Source organism: Procambarus clarkii, chromosome 81 (genome assembly GCF_040958095.1).
Source record: "Procambarus clarkii isolate CNS0578487 chromosome 81, FALCON_Pclarkii_2.0, whole genome shotgun sequence".
Classification (NCBI taxonomy): Eukaryota; Metazoa; Arthropoda; class Malacostraca; order Decapoda; family Cambaridae; genus Procambarus; species Procambarus clarkii.
In genome coordinates, this window is record NC_091230.1 from 7,956,342 (window position 1) to 7,972,646 (window position 16,305).

General features: G+C 43.4%; 1 protein-coding gene across 1 annotated transcript; it reads right to left on the minus strand.

The window, feature by feature from the left end:
• Positions 1-10,080: 10,080 nt before the first annotated feature.
• LOC138358034 (sericin-2-like) lies at positions 10,081-11,052 on the minus strand. The gene has a single exon (XM_069315502.1). The coding sequence runs from the start codon at positions 11,050-11,052 to the stop codon at positions 10,081-10,083; it is 972 nt and encodes a 323-aa protein (XP_069171603.1).
• Between the last annotated feature and the right edge of the window lie 5,253 nt (positions 11,053-16,305).

Sequence of the window (16,305 nt, forward strand, 5' to 3'; positions counted from 1 at the left end):
CTATCTATGACAATAATCACTTTAATGATCTAAATTGCAGATATTTTGCAGCACATGATGTAAACAATGTATTAACTCATAGTCACAATATCTCTGTAATCAATTTGAACGTTAGATCCCTAGGCAAACACTTCGATGATGTTAGTGCCTTGATTGAAGCTATTGACAACAATTTCTCTTTTATTATACTTACTGAAACATGGTTGAAAGATGATACTACTCAACTCTTTAACATGCCTAACTACTCAGCAATCCACAACTGTCGTCAACTTCAGAGAGGTGGTGGCACTGCTCTTTACTACCACCAAGAACTAACATGCTTAAAAGAAATTAGAACTAGAGACTGCTATGGGGAGTATATCTTCGCCAGCTTCAGAGTCAAGGGTGCCGAGTCTATCCTGTCTGTGGGTGCAGTTTATAGAATTCCTAACACTGATGTGTCCGAATTCAACTCAAACCTTAGAAATCTAATACTTGATAACAGACTGAACAAAAACCACCTAATTATCGCAGGGGACTTTAATATTGACCTCTGCGAGCCAGAACACCCTACTGCTGTTAGCTTCCTCAACTGTATGAATTCCTGCTTCCTCATACCCTTAATCACTAGACCTACTAGAATCACTGATAGCACTGCCACGACTCTAGATCACATCTGGACAAATATAACCTCTCCGCTTACTTCAGGTATAATCACCGATAGCACTACAGACCATTACCCCACATTTCTCTTAACTAACATTAGCAAACCACCTCTAGAAACAAGGGAGTTAAGCTTTAGGCTGCACAATGAAACTGCTATAAACAATTTTATAACTGCTGCTGATAATGTCAACTGGGAGTCCGAGTTAGGTAACATAGGGGACATCAACCTAGCAGTGCAATCTTTTCTACAAACAACTCTTAGCCTTTATAATACCCACTGTCCTATGCTTACAAAACAAGTCACAACCAAAAGGCTTAACAATCCCTGGCTTACAAAGGGAATACTTAAATCTATTAATAAAAAACATGACCTTGAGAAAAAGTATAGGTTAGGGATTGTCTCCAAAGAATTCTCAAAGAATTACTCATTATTGCTATCTAAGATAATTAGACGAGCCAAAACTAAGTACTACGAAGATAAATTTACCCAAATAAAGAGCAACATTAAACAAACATGGAGAACAATTTCACAAATATTGGGATCAAAGAAGTCTTTAAATAACAAACCGACTCTCCTGTCTAATAACGATGGTCAGCTTTCAGCCTCTGATTCTGCTATTGAGTTCAATAGGTTCTTCTCTTCCATTGGTTCATCCCTTGCTAATGATATTCCATCTTCCAGTACTGACATTAAGGACTATCTGACAGGGAACTATCCCCAGTCTCTGTACCTAAAGCCTATTAATTCCATTGACGTCAATGAGATAATCCTTTCCCTTAAAACCAAGTCTGGTGCCCTTGAGGAGATACCAACTTTAATCTACAAAAAAGCCTCCAGATCTTTAGCCCCTGCTATTGCTTTGCTCTTCAACAAGTCACTTGAACTCCAAACCTTTCCAGATATTCTAAAAAAAGCGAGAGTAACGCCTGTCCACAAATGTGGTGATCTCACAGAAGTTAACAACTACAGACCTATATCAATCCTGCCAAACTTGTCAAAATTTTTTGAAAAACTAATCTATAAGCAGCTTTACTCATATCTAGCCAAACTCAATATACTTAGCCCTTGCCAATATGGCTTCAGGCCCAAAAAAAGCACTAACGATGCACTTATTAGTATGCTTAACTCGATTCATACAGCTCTTGATAAAAATGAGTTCCCTGTTGGGTTATTTGTGGACCTGCGTAAAGCTTTCGATACTGTAAACCACCAAAACCTTCTTCTTAAATTACATCATTATGGTGTCAGAGGACACTCCCTACAATACCTCAAATCCTACCTTACTGACAGGCTCCAATGTGTTTCTGTGAATAATACAATTTCTCCCACCCTACCCATCAACATTGGTGTTCCCCAGGGCAGCATACTTGGCCCTCTCCTCTTTCTCATCTACATTAATGACCTTCCAAATGCCTCCCAACACCTCAAACCAATCCTATTTGCTGACGACACAACCTTCATTTACTCCAGTCCTGATCCCCTTGCTCTAAATGCCACAGTAAATACTGAGCTAAATAAAGTCCATCTGTGGCTAACTGCCAACAAACTCACCCTTAACATTGACAAAACTTTCTATATTCTGTTTGGCAATAAATCCTCTAATCAAATAAATCTCAAAATAAATAATACCCAAATTTGTAACAAATTAGATGGCAAATTCCTTGGCATTCTCATTGACCACAAGCTGAATTTCCAGGGACACATTCTAAACATATCTAAAAAAGTTTCAAAAACTGTGGGCATTCTTTCTAAGATCAGATATTATGTACCACGCCCTGCCCTGGTGACTCTCTATTACTCCCTTATCAATCCATATCTCAACTATGGTATTTGTGCTTGGGGCTCTACTACCCAAAATCATTTACGTCCTCTAATTACTCAACACAAAGCTGCTATTAGGACAATATCCAATTCTGGCCCCAGACATCACTCGGTACCCCTATTCAAATCCCTGAATATGTTAGACATTAAGTCACTGCACATTCTCTCATGTGTACTATACATATACAAAACGCTAAATTGTAATGCCAATCCTGATCTCAAAAGCTTCATAGAAGGTTGTAACAGAACCCATGAGCACCACACCATAAATAAATACAGTTTTGATATTCCTAGAGTACGACTTAATCAAACCAGAAATGCTCTACAAATCAAGGGGCCCAGAATGTGGAATGACCTTCCCAACCATGTTAAAGACAGTACCTCTCTCAACCAGTTTAAGATAAAAACTAAACACTACCTAATAAATTCCCTGTAACCTACCTCACTCCTCTATTGTCAACCCATGTCCGTTATTTTCTTTTTTTTAATCAACACTGTTTGTCAACCTATTGTATTTGTGCTGCTTTTTCAGTCATGTTCCCCCTTTTTTTTTATCTTTATTTGTATTTGTTCTCAACACTTTTTATTCTTTATGCTCAATTAGTATTAAGTTCTAGATATTAATGTTTTTCTTGCCCGAAACGCATTGCGTAATAGTGGCTTTAGGCATTGTATGTACTAGCTCTATCTATATATCAATCCATTAATGTAACATCACTTGTATGTATATACCTTACCTGAATAAACATCTGAATCTGAATCTGAAACCTGACATGTGATGAGGCTAAATAGCCTGACCCACTAGGAGACTCAGTTTATGCGATCTCTCGTGTCCATATCTGGCTGGCCAGGGCCCATTCTACAATACAGCTAAGCTTTTACTTATTACTAACCATTATTAACAATTTATACCAATCGGTTATTTTTTATTAATCTATTTAATAACTTCCCCAACTTATGTAGAGAGCTACTTGTGGGAAAATTAGAATCATCCACTATCGTATCATACAGTCCATTATAATAGAATCATAGTCCGTTATCATAAAAAAAATATATTAACGTAAGAAATAAATTATTACAGAAATAAATTATAAATAAATAAATAATTGTAATTAAAATCTATATAAATAAAAATTTAAATGTTCGTTTGTTAAAAATCGTTAATCTCCTAAAGTTCCTCACCTATTGCTTTGAAATTTTGACACATCGTTCCATTCGCATCCGAGCGGGGTTTTATAAACATAATATATACATGTCATGTCTGTGACGGAAAAAAAACATGTTTTTTTGGAAAAACTGTGTTTTTTTCATGTGAAGGAAATCTTCGAAACCTATTTACCGATTGCATTGAAATCTTGACACAACGATGCATTCGAATAGGCGCATGATTTTATATACCAACTATATACATGCCTCACCTGTGACAGAATTTTTTTATTTTTTTTTTTAACAGCGCCATCTGTTGGACATAAGAGCAACACACACGGTAATCTTCAAAAGTTCTTCCCTGCATGCTTTGAAATTTTGACACAACGTTTCATTCGAATACACGCGTGTTTTTATATACCTACTATATAGATGTCATACCTGTATCAGGTAAAACCATTTTTTTAAACAAACAACGCCATCTGTTGCACGTAATAGCAACACACGTTTTACTAAATATGTTACGATTCCATTTCAATGTTTCCGATTGCATTGATAAATTAAATTTTCATAGATTTCGATTTATTTTCATTTTGATTTATTTATTTTGTGTGACATTGCATTGGTATTAACCTGTGTTGTTTACTATTCAGTTCATTTCGTAAGTATATGTACAGATACCACACTTGTGACAGGTAAAAACATTCTTTTTTTAAGAAACAATGCCATCTGTTGTACGTATGAGCAACACACGCTATACTAAATATGTTATGATTCCTTTTCAATGTTTCCGATTGCAGTGATAAATTGAATTTTCATAGATTTTGGTTTATTTTCAATTTGATTTAATTATTTTGTGTTACATTGCATTGGAATTGAGCTGTGTTGTTTACCATACTGCTCATTTTGTGAGTATAGTTTTTTTTCTTTTTTTTTCATTTTTTTTAACAGTTTTTCTTATATTTCAGTGATGGGAACATCAGATCATTTGGGAATTCGTCGGATAAAGGAGTGGGGAGGACAAGGGGAAGGAGTGGGGGGATGGTGGGGAGGAAAGGGATATTGGTGGGGGTAATGGTGGAGGGGATGGTGGGAACAAGGGGACAGGGGAGTGGAGGATGGTGGGGAGGAAGAGGGGACGGTGGAAAGGGGAATGGTATAGAGCACGAAGTGGATGGGGAATGGGAGATGGTGGGGGGGGACGAGAGGACGGTGGAGTGGGGAATGGTGGTGAGTACAAGGAGACGGTGGAGTTGGGGATGGGAGAGGGGGGGGAATGGTGGGGAGGATGAGGGGATGTAGGAGTGAGAAGTGGCTGGGAGGATGAGGGGATGGAGAGGTGGGGAGTGCTTGGGAGGACGAGGGGATGGGAGAAGGGGGGAATGGTTGGGAGGAATGGGGGACACGGCAAGGTTGGTGCGTCTCAGCAACGCACTTGCGTTACTGAGCCACAGCAACACATGGCCGGGTACAGCTAGTAAATAATAAAACCCGACGAGTCAGTTTTCCCCCACAATCCTAGACCAAGTGCAAATATGGTGAAAGGTGGCTATCTATCACCTTAGACGAAAGGCCGCTATATAACACCTTACACGAAAGGGAAAGTTTTTCCTTTTTCTTACACATATTTTAATGATTAAATTAATTACAGACTCCAGCATAGCCTGTGTTATGTCCTGCTAGTTTTGTTGTGCTCATTTTATCTTCTGAAGAATTGAAATGCACCCAAAAGTAATATAAAGCAAGGCAATCTAGAGAGTAATGGTGGAAAATCAATACTTGGTTAATGATAAAATCAGTTTATGACAAAACAAAAGAATTACTTAAAACCAGAGTACAGGGCATCACACTTTAACTTGGGAATAATAATTATTATTAATATGAATATTATTAACATGCCAGACCTGTTACATACAATACAACCTAACAACTGTAACACAACAGACTTTACTTAACAAACAACCTTTCGCCAGAGCCCACCGCTCTCTACTGAAGCGACGCTTAGCTGCTCTGCTCCAACATCCGCCTCCTTCCTCACCTAAAAGTTGCCAGATACCTCTCACATCACTCTAAACTAACACACTACATTCGAAAGTAACCATTTTCAACCTGACACAATCATACTAGCATAGTACTCCACACGTGTTGCAATAATAACTAAAATCATAAACATTCTAAAAAGAACATATTAATTCTAAATGATGAATCAAGCTGGCAACACGAACACTTGACTAGCCCTCACCACACACGTAAGCCTCGTGTTCTATACTCGTTCACTCCACAGACAAACCCATGACTCCTTCACTCCCTCTCATACCAATCTACATTACCAAGTGACTTATAAGATACAGTATGCAATGTTTTCAAATACAATATGCAACCACTCACACTACATGCAAATACAATATTATTCACACCTGTGAGTATCAGATATTTTCTGATACATAACAGCTTGTTATATCCATGCAATGCAGTTCCATTGTTCCATGTCTTGTTGCATGCACGAATGTGAATACAACATATGCATACAACGGGATCCAATGCATACAACGGGAATGTGCTTACCCGAAACGCTATGCGTACTAGTGGCTTTAGGTATTGTATGTACTAGCTCTTTCTTTAAATCCAACATTATGTTTGTAACTCATCTGCAATGTATGTACCTTTACCTGAATAAAGAATCTGAATCTGATGTACACTTTTAATTTTGTACACCAATATAATTTAGAGGCTACTTAAAGTATGTTCTTTGCAAGTAAGTCATCCTGTGAATTTGTTTATTTGCGCTTTTAAACGCAGTTTAAATTATTTCGCAGCAAATATTTTGTAGCTATTTCATCTTTATTATTCGTTATAAGTGCTACCTTCTCGATGTTTACTCCATTCATTTAACAAACATTTCCCCTGCTGTGTTTCGCTTGACTTAAGAAATAAGTAAGCAACAGTAAACATTATTTTGCATCTTTGATTCCTGTGTTAAAATGCTATGTATCTTCAAGACGAGAAAGCAATGGCACTTAGATTTTTGGTTTCATACAGGTAACGATGTTTACTCATTAGAAAATATATATATTTTACCGCTTACTATTGTTTTTATTTTGAATTATATGTAATTCAAAATATGGTGGAAAATTATTTAAATATTAAATAAATATTTAATGGCCCACAGCTCCCACACAGCCGTAGGCTCATTCCTCTGGTCCTCGCAGGCCAATCATGCAGGCCGTCCTCCTAAGGTTTCTCAACATCAAGAAACTGTTGTACTAAAGTGTCTTTATTCTAACTGACCAGTGGACCCAAAACAAAAAACATAATGTCATTTTTCAGACATTAAGTCAATTTCGCGAGCCACTACCATTTTCCTTGAATTAGAAGATTCCAGGTTCGAATCCTGGCAAGGTCGCCAATTTATGTGACAGGTCTCGACCCGTCATCCCGCAAGTAGTGATAAGTAAAATTATTTCATTAACAAACATTCCAAAACAACTTATCATGTTGAAGCCTAACTAATAAACTAAGCTTTACAAGGTGCTGTGAGAGGCTGTAATTTTGTTTTCAGTTTATTTAATTAATGCTTTCTAAGCCTTCGGATTTTTTCTAAATTAATGATGCTTTACTCTGGACACATTGAGACCCGTGTTTGATTGAATCGTTCCCTTAACAGCTTGACTGAGATGCTATTTATAAGAGTTCAAAACTTGCTGTGGCATGACAACTGTCCATCACCCCTGCCCGAACCTTCAACACATGCAACTTGCAAGCCACAACAGATGCTGTAGAACACCTGAAGCGTCCTGTGCCTCCTCTAGCCACATCTAAACGATGAAGCTGGTCCCGCTGAAACATGTTCAATAATTTAATGTAATTCCATCACCTTTCTTCTGCGAGTTGATCGCGCGTGGATTCATGGGACGTGCATGTGGATAACCTTAACTTAAGTTAATAGCCAGTTAAGAGCATTATGCTGGTATTCTGGCCTCTACCGCGAGGGTATCAATTGTCCAGGTACGGGGCACGAGGGCATACAGGCACAACCAAGCTCAGGGATAGGATCAGACAGAGGGTTGGGATAGAAGTGGGCGTGGAAAAATTGTCCACACCCACTTCTATGGGAGTGGATTTTTTTTACGAGGAGAACTACTAGGGACTTGTACTGTACTAAATTAAAAAAAAATACTGTATGCAAAATTAATTCAACTAAAGTCCCTAGCCAGGGTCGTAAATCCTAGCGCCTCTTTTCCTAACGACAGACTGTGGGCTGTAATGGGCAGGTGGGGTCCTTTAGGGTGAATGGAGAAGTTGATTGAAGATCCTCAATCCACTTGAAGAAAATTCGACACATCAGCTTGTATTGTTAATACAAGGATACGATTTAATTAACTCAGTTCTATAACTGAATACTGGTTCTGTTTAAATCATGGATCTAAACATATACACAGTCCAGCCTAGCATCATAACTACAACAGCCAATATTCATATACTAATAAACACAACAATTTGTATTGTAGAAGTGATATATATGAATATGCAATTAAATGACCTTAAATGTGGTCCAAGTTCTGTTAACTAGGTACATAAGATTATATTCGATATGATAAACTTATATGATAAATTAAAGATAACTAGGCAAGCAATTGTTAACTTAATGTATATTATCGATTATATATATTCAATTTATATGAAGTGATTCAATTGAGCTTGACTTGACTTTCAGTGACAATGACACTCGTGAGGGTGTTTTCCTCATGAGTGTCTGTATGTATGATAACATGTTGTCGGTGTTCAGCAAGAGCATGTTCCAAAGCCTTTTAAAAAGCCTTTACATCTCTGTTTGTAAAGTCGAACACCCATTTGAGAGCCTCCCAACTATTTACAGGGTTTCCTGTTTTAACTGCAGCTCCGGTTTCTTGTCCCCGCTGGTCTACTGATCCATCTGTGAAGTAAGTGAAGCTGTCAGATGCCAAGTTTACTTCTATATGCATCTGTGTAATATTACGTAGCAGATGAGGATTTGTCTGGTTCTTTTTTCCTTCAAGAACCATATATTGGTGGTAATGTCATGTAGGATCCAGATGTAGGATTTTAATGAATCTGTAGTGATTCTGATATGATTTGATATGATTTTGATATTGATTTAGAAATAATACATTTCTTAGATAATAATGTTGATATAGTGGGTAAAATTTCCCACAGTGGGTTCAGGAGGGGTTTGAACGATAAGAAGGATTGATTGGATGGTGGTTGGGAGTGACAGGATGAGACAGGGGATTTTGGGAGGATGAGGAAGGATCGGGTGGGGTTTGAGTGACGGCAGTTTCTGACAGGGGGTTAACGGAATTGTAAGATCAGGTAGAGGTTCATGAGAGGGCTTTTATCCAACCTGTCCTTTAAAATAGTACATCACATTTTAACGTAAAAAGCTCCAACGACCAAAATATGATGCACTCTAAAATCATAGCGGCTCTCAAACCTGACAGGCTGTCACGTTTTCAATTCGTGAATCTTCTGTATGGTTAGGGTCGGGCCGTTTAATGCATCATTTTTGTGATGTTACAACTTAAGACGACGGGTTGTTTATTCCCAGATGGGGGTTGTGGGAGAGGTAAAGCCTCTATGGAGGCTTAGTAGAAGCATAGGGTAAGGCCAGGGGTGGAGGGTAGGGTGAGGCCAGGGGTGGAGGGTAGGGTGAGGCCAGGGGTGAGGCCAGGGGGTAGAGAGTAGGGTGAGGCCAGGGGTGGAAGGTAGGGTGAGGCCAGGGGTGGAGGGTAGGGTGAAGCCAGGGGTGGAGTGTAGGGTGAGGTCAGGGGTGGAGTGTAGGGTGAGGTCAGGGGTGGAGTGTAGGGTGAGGCCAGAGGTGGAGTGTAGGGTGAAGCCAGGGGTGGAGTGTAGGGTGAGGCCAGGGGTGGAGGGTGGGGTGAAGCCAGGAGTGGAGTGTAGGGTGAGGTCAGGGGTGGAGGGTAGGGTGAAGCCAGGGGTGGAGTGTAGGGTGAGGTCAGGGGTGGAGGGTAGGGTGAAGCCAGGGGTGGAGTGTAGGGTGAGTCCAGGGGTGGAGGATAGGGTGAAGCCAAGGGTGGAGTGTAGGGTGAGGTCAGGGGTGGAGGGTAGGGTGAAGCCAGGGGTGTAGGGTAGGGTGAGGCCAGGGCTGGAGGCCACCAGCCAAAGCAAACAGCAGCTGGATCTAATATTCAACTCCTGGTAAATAATGGCGAAAGAAGTCACAGAAGACTCCGCCATTTCCATCCCCCTCGATAAAATTGGCGATTTCGCCTCCGAGGGAAATAGAGCGTTGTTAAAGGAATCTTCCCACGCTCTGCCGCCGTCTTCCGGAAAAAAAATAAAGAAAATGAGGGTAAAATAAGAATGAGGGGAACTGCATTGTGTCCGGGGCGCACGCTGCCTCCTCCCGGGATAAAATTCTGTCTCCCGCGATAACATTATAATCTGACAACTTTATGAGGGAGCCGAAATTAGCGGGAGGTGAGCCCCCACACCTGTGTTGCTCCTGGCCCAGGCTCTGTTGACTGAGCCGTGGCACTGGAACTGTTGCCTGAGCTGTGGCGCTGGAACTGTTGCCTGCGCTGTGGCGCTGGAACTGTTGCCTGCGCTGTGGCGCTGGAACTGTTGCCTGCGCTGTGGCGCTGGAACTGTTGCCTGAGCTGTGGCGCTGGAACTGTTGCCTGCGCTGTGGCGCTGGAACTGTTGCCTGCGCTGTGGCGCTGGAACTGTTGCCTGCGCTGTGGCGCTGGAACTGTTGCCTGCGCTGTGGCGCTGGAACTGTTGCCTGCGCTGTGGCGCTGGAACTGTTGCCTGCGCTGTGGCGCTGGAACTGTTGTCTGCGCTGTGGGGCTGGAACTGTTGCCTGCGCTGTGGCGCTGGAACTGTTGCCTGCGCTGTGGCGCTGGAACTGTTGCCTGCGCTGTGGCGCTGGAACTGTTGCCTGCGCTGTGGCGCTGGAACTGTTGCCTGCGCTGTGGCGCTGGAACTGTTGCCTGCGCTGTGGCGCTGGAACTGTTGCCTGAGCTGTGGCTCTGGAACTGTTGCCTGCGCTGTGGCGCTGGAACTGTTGCCTGCGCTGTAGCGCTGGAACTGTTGCCTGCGCTGTGGCGCTGGAACTGTTGCCTGAGCTGTGGCGCTGGAACTGTTGCCTGAGCTGTGGCGCTGGAACTGTTGCCTGCGCTGTGGCGCTGGAACTGTTGCCTGCGCTGTGGCGCTGGAACTGTTGCCTGCGCTGTGGCGCTGGAACTGTTGTCTGAGCTGTGGCGCTGGAACTGTTGCCTGAGCTGTGGCGCTGGAACTGTTGCCTGCGCTGTGGCGCTGGAACTGTTGCCTGCGCTGTGGCGCTGGAACTGTTGCCGGCGCTGTGGCGCTGGAACTGTTGCCTGAGCTGTGGCGCTGGAACTGTTGCCTGAGCTGTGGCGCTGGAACTGTTGTCTGAGCATTAACTACAATATCTAATCACAGTGTAGTACCTGACCACAGTGTAGTACCTGACCACTGTGTAGTACCTGACCACAGTGTAGTACGTGACCACTGTGTAGTACCTGACCACTGTGTAGTACCTGACCACACTGTAGTACCTGACCACTGTGTAGTACCTGACCACTGTGTAGTACCTGGCCACAGTGTAGTACCTGACCACAGTGTAGTACCTGACCACAGTGTAGTACCTGACCACTGTGTATTACCTGACCATAGTGTAGTACCTGATCACAGTGTAGTACCTGACCACAGTGTAGTACCTGACCACAGTGGAGTACCTGACCACAGTGTAGTACCTGACCACAGTGTAGTACCTGACCACAGTGTAGTACCTGACCACTGTGTATTACCTGACCACAGTGTAGTACCTGACCACAGTGTAGTACCTGGCCACAGTGTAGTACCTGACCACAGTGTAGTACCTGACCACAGTGTAGTACCTGACCACAGTGTAGTACCTGACCACAGTGTACTACCTGACCACAGTGTAGTACCTGACCACTGTGTAGTACCTGACCACAGTGTAGTGCCTGACCACAGTGTAGTACCTGACCACAGTGTAGTACCTGACCACTGTGTAGTACCTGACCACAGTGTAGTACCTGGCCACAGTGTAGTACCTGACCACAGTGTAGTACCTGACCACAGTGTAGTACCTGACCACAGTGTAGTACCTGACCACAGTGTAGTACCTGACCACAGTGTAGTACCTGACCACTGTGTAGTACCTGACCACTGTGTAGTACCTGACCACAGTGTAGTACCTGACCACAGTGTAGTACCTGACCACAGTGTAGTACCTGACCACTGTGTAGTACCTGACCACAGTGTAGTACCTGACCACAGTGTAGTACCTGACCACAGTGTAGTTCCTGACCACAGTGTAGTACCTGACCACAGTGTAGTACCTGACCACAGTGTAGTTCCTGACCACAGTGTAGTACCTGACCACAGTGTAGTACCTGACTACAGTGTAGTTCCTGACCACAGTGTAGTACCTGACCACAGTGTAGTACCTGACTACAGTGTAGTTCCTGACCACAGTGTAGTACCTGACCACAGTGTAGTACCTGACCACAGTGTAGTTCCTGACCACAGTGTAGTACCTGACCACAGTGTAGTACCTGACTACAGTGTAGTTCCTGACCACAGTGTAGTACCTGACCACAGTGTAGTTCCTGACCACAGTGTAGTACCTGACCACAGTGTAGTACCTGACCACAGTGTAGTACCTGACCACAGTGTAGTTCCTGACCACAGTGTAGTACCTGACCACAGTGTAGTACCTGACCACAGTGTAGTACCTGACCACAGTGTAGTACCTGACCACAGTGTAGTTCCTGACCACAGTGTAGTACCTGACCACAGTGTAGTACCTGACCACAGTGTAGTACCTGACCATAGTGTAGTACTTTTTTTTGCATGGATATTCCTGCGCGGGCCCTAAGCCTCTGGCTGGCCCACTAAGTGTTACTTGTTTCTGTGTTACTTGGGAGGAGTATGAGCATTTATTACTCGTATTGTCGCTTCAGTAAGATTTTGCCATATGTGTTTAACAACTTCTCCTCTGTTGAATCTAAGTTGAAATTTTAATGGGTTTGTAACTGTGCACTGTGTTAGATAATGTTCCAGTGGTCTCTCGGGCATTTCTCCATAGTGTTGACATTTCCTCTCATCTTCCGGAACCTGTAAGCCTATTTCCCATGCACATGGGTATCTAACCCTGATGCGATGTAAGTACACGTCTGTTGTTCTACTGCTCCCTTTCATCAAACTAAGTGGTTCGTAGTTGGTTGAATTCTTGTACCAACACGCAGATCCTGATGTTGCAACTGATGTGTTGTGGTCACTGTACATCTTTTGCATTGCTCAGTTTCTAATTACTCTCTTAATCTGTGATAGACTCTGTGGTATGTAAATGTCTACATTTCTTCTCTTAGTTGCAAGTTTTGCAGCTTCGTCTGCAATGTCATTTCCTATTATTCCCACTTGACTTGGCACCCAGTTAGTAAGTACCCGTCGGCCTTGTCGTTTGAGTGTTTGCATTAATAATATGACTTTTGTGATCAGATGTATGTTATCACATATGTGTTTTTGTTGCAAGGTTTCAATGGCAGTTCCCGAATCTGTATGTATGATAACATGTTGTCGGTGTTGAGCAAGAGCATGTTCCAAAGCCTTTTGAATGGCTAGCATCTCTGTTTGTAAAGTCAAACACCCATTTGAGAGCCTCCAACTATTTACAGAGTTTCCTGCTTTAACTGCAGCTCCGGTTTCTTGTCCCTGCTGGTCTACTGATCCATCTGTGAAGTATGTGAAGCTGTCGGATGCCATATTTGCTTCTGTATGCATCTGTGCAATGTTAAGTAGCAGATGAGGATTTGTCTGGTTCTTTTTTCCTTCAATAACCATAATCTTAAAGTCTGCTGGCAGAGATTCCCAAGGGGGCTTGCATAACAAAGTCTGCATGTATTTCGTCGACACCCTTCTCAGTGACTGTGTTTGTTATATCGAATGTATTGATGGTGTTTATCGCACAATGGGTCCACCTGTTGCTATTGGAGGCTTTTCTGTCCAGAGTTAGTGCTCCAGTGATTATATCTTTAAGTGAACTGATTCTAGATATAGTCAATATCTTGGTCAGCATGCACGCAGCGATCTCTTTTACCCTTATTTCAATCGACGTTAGCTGGTTTCTATTCTTAGGTTCAGTATTTTAGTTCATCTGGGAGCTCCTGTTATGATTCGCAATGCATCGTTTTGAATAACCTCAACGTTTGCCCACTGACTAGGAAAAAGAGTAGGACAGGCGCTGCATAATCAACTAGGGAACGAATGGCGTGTATGTAAAACAATCTTAACACTTTGTGTCCCGCTCCTAGACGGGGCCCTGTGATTGCTTTCGTTATATTTAGTCGTGATTTTGCTTTCTCCTTTAGATATTGAATATATTGAATTTGCTTGTTAGTGTAGTACCTAACCACTGTGTAGAACCTGACCACAGTGTAGTACCTGACCACAGTGTAGTACCTGACCACAGTGTAGTACCTGACCACAGTGTAGTACCTGACCACAGTGTAGTACCTGACCACAGTGTAGTACCTGACCACAGTGTAGTACCTGACCACTGTGTAGAACCTGACCACAGTGTAGTACCTGACCACAGTGTAGTACCTGACCACAGTGTAGTACCTGACCACAGTGTAGTACCTAACCACTGTGTAGAACCTGACCACAGTGTAGTACCTGACCACAGTGTAGTACCTGACCACAGTGTAGTACCTGACCACTGTGTAGTACCTGACCACAGTGTAGTACCTGACCACAGTGTAGTACCTGAGCACTGTGTATTACCTGACCACAGCGTTGTACCTGACCACAGTGTAGTACCTGACCACTGTGTAGTACCTGACCACAGCGTTGTACCTGACCACTGTGTAGTACCTGACCACAGTGTAGTACCTGACCACAGTGTAGTACCTGACCACAGTGTAGTACCTGACCACAGTGTAGTACCTGACCACTGTGTAGTACCTGACCACAGTGTAGTACCTGACCACAGTGTAGTACCTGACCACTGTGTAGTACCTGACCACAGCGTTGTACCTGACCACAGTGTAGTACCTGACCACTGTGTAGTACCTGACCACAGCGTTGTACCTGACCACTGTGTAGTACCTGACCACAGTGTAGTACCTGACCACAGTGTAGTACCTGACCACAGTGTAGTACCTGACCACAGTGTAGTACCTGACCACAGTGTAGTACCTGACTACAGTGTAGTACCTGACCACTGTGTAGTACCTGACCACAGTGTAGTACCTGACCACAGTGTAGTACCTGACCACAGTGTAGTACCTGACCACAGTGTAGTACCTGACCACAGTGTAGTACCTGACCACTGTGTAGTACCTGACCACAGTGTAGTACCTGACCACTGTGTAGTACCTGACCACAGTGTAGTACCTGACCACACTTTAGTACCTGACCACAGTGTAGTACCAGACCACAGTGTAGTACCTGACCACTGTGTAGTACCTGGCCCCACTGTAGTACCTGACCACAGTGTAGTACCTGACCACTGTGTAGTACCTGACCACAGTGTAGTACCTGACCACTGTGTAGTACCTGACCACAGTGTAATACCTGACCACAGTGTAGTACCTGACCACTGTGTAGTACCTGGCCCCACTGTAGTACCTGACCACAGTGTAGTACCTGACCACTTTGTAGTATCTTACCACACTGTAGTACCTGACCACAGTGTAGTACCTGACCACACTGTAGTACCTGACCTCAGTGTAGTACCTGACCACAGTGTAGTACCTGACCACACTGTAGTACCTGACCACACTGTAGTACCTGACCACTGTGTAGTACCTGACCACATGACACAGTGTAGTACCTGACCACACTGTAGTACCTGACCACAGTGTAGTACCTGACCACTGCGTAGTACCTGACCACTGTGTAGTACCTGACCACTGTGTACTACCTGACCACAGTGTAATACCTGACCACTGTGTAGTACCTGACCACAGTGTAGTACCTGACCACAGTGTAGTACCTGACCACTGTGTAGTACCTGACCACAGTGTAGTACCTGACCACAGTGTAGTAACTGACCACTGTGTAGTACCTGACCACTGTGTAGTACCTGACCACAGTGCAGTACCTGACCACAGTGTAGTACCTGACCACAGTGTAGTACCTGACCACTGTGTAGTACCTGACCACAGTGTAGTACCTGACCACAGTGTAGTACCTGACCACAGTGTACTAACTGACCACTGTGTAGTACCTGACCACTGCGTAGTACCTGACCACAGTGTAGTACCTGACCACACTGTAGTACCTGACCTCAGTGTAGTACCTGACCACAGTGTAGTACCTGACCACACTGTAGTACCTGACCACAGTGTAGTACCTGACCACTGTGTAGTACCTGACCACTGTCTAGTACCTGACCACTGTGTAGTACCTGACCACAGTGTAGTACCTGACCACACTGTAGTACCTGACCACAGTGTAGTTCCTGACCACACTGTAGTACCTGACCACTGTGTAGTACCTGACCACACTATAGTACCTGACCACAGTGTAGTACCTGACCACAGTGTAGTACCTGACCACAGTAGTACCTGACCACAGTGTAGTTCCTGACCACAGTGTAGTACCTGACCACAGTGTAGTACCTGACCACACTGTAGTAC

Coding starts and splice junctions, on each gene's coding strand:
- LOC138358034 (XM_069315502.1), bottom strand. CDS start 11,052: ATGCTCAGACAACAGTTCCAGCGCCACAGCTCAGGCAACAGTTCCAGC.